Below are 6267 nucleotides of genomic sequence, written 5' to 3'. Positions count from 1 at the left end.
ATATTAATCAGCGAATAAACTCGTATCGCGCGTACGCGGTTGAACGTATTTTCCGGCACTTCCTCCGGAGCAATCGAGAATTTATCGCGCCTCATTAAATTAAATTACCTCGTTATATTTCCGCATCGCGCGTTTTTTTTTTCATATCGCTTTAGATTACGGCGTCAGCATTAGCATTTGACGGAATCACAAAGACTCGGCGATAGCGATATCGCAGGTATAAATTAGCGCCGAGAGACCGTTTTTTTCCTCAGAGTCTCGCGATCTCGTTGTTGAGTGCGTCTGATATCGCGAGTGTTCTCAGTGCGTCCAGTGTTCCTAACGTATCCAGCATTCATTCTCAAAGTTATTTTTTCACGCGAACGACGATGAGCAGCGACGGAATTTCGCGATTGCGGAGGATGCTTCGCGAATGCACGTTCACGCCGTGGATGTGCTTGTGGAAGATAAAGTACATCAGAAATCTCATGGATGCGATCCTCAATATAGCCGTAACGTGGAACGTAAGTATTCATTCGTCTCTTTATTCTTTCGCTCTCCTTCGAGGAAAAATACTACGTATATTTTTTTTTTCATAGTTCGAGAATGAGGTTGAGATCTGTGGATTCGTCAACATACGTCGCCGACATTGGATACGACAGGCGAGACTAAAGCAACGGCGATTCTTAAACTCCTTATGGTGCGACCGGCCGTCCTATAGAGAATGGGAGACGCGCTCCCCTGATATCTACGCCGACATCTTTCGACTAAGAAGATTGTTCGACATGGAGCCGCTCGTCTCGGATCGCACGTTTAAAACCGAGGATTTCTGTGACGACAATTCTCCCGTGGAGATATGGTACTATGACGCGAGCTCGCTCGAGGAAACGAGCTCCGTCCGTACGGAGGACGAAGGATTTTAACCGAGGTACTGATCTCTTCTGGTATAACGCGCCGTTCTTTCCTTTCGCGTCTCTCGATACGTATTATTATCATTAATACGCAGCTTTACGTATTTCAGACGTCTCGTCGATCTCGACGTCTCGTCGAAGGACGGTGTCGGAGGACGGCGTCGAAGGACGGAGTCGAAGGACGGCGCCGAAGGACGGAATCGAAGAACGACGTCTTCCCTGGAAGACTATGCATTATTGAAGTAGACTACTATCACATGCAAAGTTATCTCTTAAGATTGATCTTCGCCCGCGTCGCCTCCCTTCCCCTCGCGCGTGTCGAAACTCATCGTCGCTCGCGCGAACTGAGCTCGTTTCGCCGATCGGGCGCGCCGCGTCTTCACGAGAGATTCGTCGTCGTCGTCGTCGTCGTGATCGTAGTCGTAATTTTATCATTTCCATATTCATACAATCCATTATGCCGGGGAGGTATTTATGATTGATTCGCGGGAGAGATTCGTCGTCGTCGTCGTAATCGTCGTCGTGATCGCAGTCGTAATTTTGTCTCCCCCATATACATATAATCCATTATGCCGGGGAGGTATTTATGATTGATTCGCGGGCGTTTCTCTGTATTCGTATACTCCATTATGCCGGGGGGTATTTATGGTTGATTCGCAGGTGCCTCTCAATATTCCTGTTCATACTCGTATACTCCCTCTTACAAGGGTATTTATGGGTCATTTATGGTCGATTTCTAGGTCATTTACGGTCGATTTACGGTTCGCTTACGGTTCGCTTATGGTTCGCTTACGGTTCGCTTATGGTTCTTACGGTTCTTATGGTTCTTATGGTTCTTACGGTTCTTACGGTTCGCTTACGGTTCATTCACGAATAAACCCCGCGATCGTTTCGCCTCGTTCGGGCGCGGTTATACGGGTAAGCGTAAGGCTCGAGATCGCGATACATTCATTCACAAATCATGTTTTTGCAGCTACTTTATTTTTAAATGGTCGTTCGATATGAGCTTAAACGGGCATGTTTTTGTAAGACCGTTTATTTACGTCGTTCCCGAGAGCATTAAGAAGTAGCTCTTTGCATTCCGTATCGGTTCACAGGTCGTTCTTGGTCGTTCTCACAGGTCGCTCGTATATATCGTTCGTATATACAACTTTTACTGAGGTCATTTTTGATTGCAGGCTTTCCCTAAGAGATATTCGAGTGGATCGCTTGAAATGGGTCCACCCCGTATATAATAGTCGTACATTTAATAATCGTACATTTCAATCATATATGTTTAACAATGGTATATCGTAATCGTCGTGTCGCATCCATCATCGATAGTCGCGCGATCAGCAAACAGGGAGGAGAACTCGAAGACCCTCCGCGTTCTCTCGAACATTATATTAGAATGTTCTAATATAATGTTGTAATATAAGGTTCGCCGACTACTTCAAGTTCCTCCCCCACAAGCTCGCTCGCGTATCGGCCGTGTAATTACTTCATTATGTTAAGCGTTATACTAAGCGTTATACTAAGCGTTATATTAAACGTTATAACCCTGTCGACATTTATATAAACACCTCGTAAAGCGATACGCTCATTCACCTCCTCCTTGTCCTCCGACAAGTATCGCGAAACTAATATACACGCGCGTATCGCGTGCTTCGATATCGCGTCAAATGGTTCGATTTTATATCCAAACAAACATATAAAAAGAAGCAGAAGACACGACAAGGCGCACGTCTAAGCAATATCTTTGTGAATCGTAGATCGCGATATTTTTTTTGTACGAATGAGGAATAATTTTTTTGTACGAATAAAAAATCATTTTTTATACGAATAAAGAATCATTTCTTTTCGATCACCTCTCTAGCGCGTCCTAGAGTATCTTTCCTTACCCTCCCCTCCCCTCGCCTCCTCCTTCTCCCTCGTACTCGCGCTTTCTCGCGTTCCGGAGAACGACGCATCGCCGAAGGACGCGCGCGCGCGATAGTTCGCCACCGTCCCGACCCCCGCGCGTCTCGCACGAGCCATGACGCGCGTCGCGTTATCGCTCGCGCTGACGATATCCCTGCTCGCGGCCGTCGCGGCGACGTCGACCCACGATGACGTCGCGGAGGCGTCCCGTTCTTCTTCGAACCTACGGCTTTCTGGAGAACGAGGAGAATCATCAGCAGTCGTCGCTACTGGACAACGCGACCGCCCTGAGCGAAGCGCTGTCGTTGTTTCAGGAATACTACGGTCTGTCGGGAAACGGCGTTCTGACCGTGGAAACGATTCGCGTCATGCGCATGCCGCGATGCGGCGTCGCCGACATTCGCGCCTACAGCCCGTTGACGAGAAAGTGGCCGAGGGCGCATCTCACGTGGAACTTCAAACTAGCGAACAGAGGTACTCTGCGCACGACTCAGAGCGCGTTCTCTCTGTGGTCCGAGCAATCCACTCTGACGTTCTCGCGCGACTCGCTGCGCCCCGATATACTGATATCCTATCAATCCGGCGCTCACGCGTATGAGAACAGCGACAACGGGGGCTCGTGCCCGTCGCCGTTCGCGGGACCGGGATCGGTTGTCGCTCACGCGTTCTTTCCGACGGGAGAGCCGGATCAGGTGACCGAGGTGCACGTCGACGAGACGGAGCCGTGGCACATCACGCTGACCAAGCCCTCGTCGGACAGGCTGTATCTCCTTCAGACGCTGACGCACGAGATCGGTCACACTCTGGGTCTGACACACAGTACGAGGGATGACTCGGTCATGTACGCGTACACGCCTTCGGAGGAAAGACGATATCCGCTCAGGCTGAGCGTAGAGGATGTCGTAAACGTGCGAAATCTCTACGGATCGAGAGAGACGACGACTCCTAGGATCGTCGACGCTACTCGACCGACGACCGCGGCGACGACCGCGACGACGACGACGACGGCCTCGACGACGACGACGGCAGCCGCGGCTCAGTCGACGACCGCGAGAACGGTCGAGCCGCCGCTCGCTCCCTCCGATACCGCGGATCTATGTGCCTTGAGGCGCGTAGACGGAGCGCTAATCATGAATCGTCGCCTGTACGTCGCGCGTAAACGCAACATGTGGCGTCGATATGAGGGAGAGACGCTACGGAGCGCCTTTCTCGTTCGCCGACTACTTTAAATTCCTCCCCCGCAATCTCACTCGCGTATCGGCCGTGTATCAGAGACCGTCGGGCGATATCGCGATATTCGTCGGCGACTACGTCTACCTCGCCGATTCGAATTTTCATCTTAAAGCGGGATGGCCTAGATCCTTCGAATACGTCGGATTTCCCCGCGACGCTAGGATAAACGCCGCGATAAACACGCACGCCGGGCGCAGTTACGTCATATACAACGACGATAAGATAGCCGAGATGAACGACTGCGCGATGACCGTCGCGAGGCACGGCGTTCTGCGGGATACGTTTTCCGGGATACCACCCGCGATGACGGCCGCCTTCCGTCACGTCGACGGTAATCTCTATTTTCTGAAGAAACGCGACTATTACGCGTACAGCGAGTTCCTCGACGCGATAATCTCGGCCGGTCCCTTCGATCTTAGCATACTGGGAATAGAATGCCCAGCCGATGGCATTCTGCATCGATTGAGCGAACTCGTCTCCAAGCTGTATCGTCTGGAATACGCGTCCTTCGAAAGACCGCGCAACGACGACGACGACGACGATGACTAAGATCAGGAAATCCTGAAACCTAACGTTAAGATTACATTTAATATGCTGTTCTAAACCGCTGTTCTAAACCGCTTCCGCTGCATTAATTAACGCGCGCGTCGAGAATAAAGATATCGAGACGACGATTGAGATCGCATCGTATATAAGACGCGTCTCGATCGTTGCGTGCGACATTTCCAACGATACTCGCGATTAACGCGCGTTCGATTCTCAGCGGACGTCTACGACAAATCTCTCTCTCTCCTCGCGACGACCAACGTTAACGACGTCGTCGCCACCGCAGTGTCTTCCTACGAACATCGAAGCCCTGTTCGCGAGACCGATCATGTTCGCCGGACTAGGACAGGAGTACCGCAGAGTGTTCGGGGACTCGTCCGCGACGCCCGCGACGCCCGCGACTCCGTCGGCGCCGCCGATGACGGGCCCCTTCGTCGTCCCGCCTAACCGTCGAGACGATTACGCGGCTTCCGCCAAGGACGAGGATACCACCCGCGATCGTTCGGACACTCCGCCCGTGATCAAGAAAGCACGACTGTACACCGAGGACGAGTGAGTATGCGCGAGTCACCTCGCCCGAGCGCTCTCGATCTCCGCCTCGATCGGCTATTTCCCCATAATAACGTAGTCTTTTTTTTACAGGTGGAATAGAAACTTGCTGTTCAAACGCGAGATCAATTTCGCGAGACATCTGATTCGAATACTAGGAAGACGATATCCTCTGACCAAGACGGCGTACAAATATATCGACATCGCCGTAGCCGTGAAGCGCGAATCTCGAGTCGATATCGTCCTAGGAGACTGCCATGGAAAGGAGATATCTCTGACGCCCGACATGTGGAAGGATCTGCTCGCTCTGCGCAACGATATACTGCCGTATTTCGAGAACGAATTGGACGAGGCTGTCGCGCGCCCTCCGACGTCCATAATCGTCGGAACCGTGACGCTTCGATTCGGCAAGATAAACAATCTGAAGACTCTGCGATTCGAGACACCGAAGAATCGCATCGCTCTGTCGCAATCCACCGTGAAGGCGCTGTTCGTTCTCGAGCTGTGCGTCAATCGCATCATCGCGTCGTTGACCGCCGTACTCGAGATCGTAGACGCCAAGTTATCGCGTTTTCTAGATATCGCGACGGAGACCGACCACCCCGGCGATATTCCTGAAGCGATTCGCCGGCACGAGCACTTCAACGCGAACGATCTGATCGACTGCGAGTTGCACGCTCTGCTGTTCGGACTCTATCACAATTTGTAAGGCGAAACGATCGTGAGTACCGATGTTATTCTCGACGTACACATGTATCTACGCGTGTAACTTCGCGACATAATAAATAAACAAATAATTAAATAAATAAATTGTACACGTAATTTATTATCTCTCTCTCCTAGATTTACGTCGCCCTCGTCTCTCCTCGCTTCGCGAAGAATTCCCTCCTCCTCCTGCTCGAAATAAATCTAATATACATCGTACATTATACATCGTATAAAATAATATTTTATATAAAATCGTACGTTATATAAATCTTACGTCATATCTCTTCCAGTCCTGCGTCGAGCGCGTCCGCTCTATTATTAACGTCGACCTTATCTCGCGCGACGCGCTCGACGCCGGGGCGATCGCCGCTTATCGCGCGCACCTAGCGCGCCGCGTCCAGAGACGCTCCGACGCGCCGTAACCAGGAACGCGCGCCCGCCG

At 51.3% G+C, this 6267-nt stretch overlaps 1 protein-coding gene across 1 annotated transcript; it reads left to right on the top strand.

The window, feature by feature from the left end:
* Positions 1 to 2977: 2977 nt before the first annotated feature.
* On the top strand, positions 2978 to 4571 carry LOC112637157 (matrix metalloproteinase-24-like). The gene is made up of 2 exons (XM_025406192.1): positions 2978 to 3933; positions 4220 to 4571. Exons 1-2 carry the CDS (start codon positions 2978 to 2980, stop codon positions 4569 to 4571), a joined length of 1308 nt encoding a protein of 435 aa, XP_025261977.1.
* The last annotated feature ends 1696 nt before the right edge of the window (positions 4572 to 6267 follow it).

Source organism: Camponotus floridanus, unplaced genomic scaffold (assembly GCF_003227725.1).
Source record: "Camponotus floridanus strain SB8 unplaced genomic scaffold, Cflo_v7.5 scaffold135, whole genome shotgun sequence".
In the NCBI taxonomy this organism is placed as follows: domain Eukaryota; kingdom Metazoa; phylum Arthropoda; class Insecta; order Hymenoptera; family Formicidae; genus Camponotus; species Camponotus floridanus.
The sequence above is the reverse complement of the archived record's forward strand: the minus strand, read 5'-3'. Positions and strand labels throughout refer to the sequence as shown.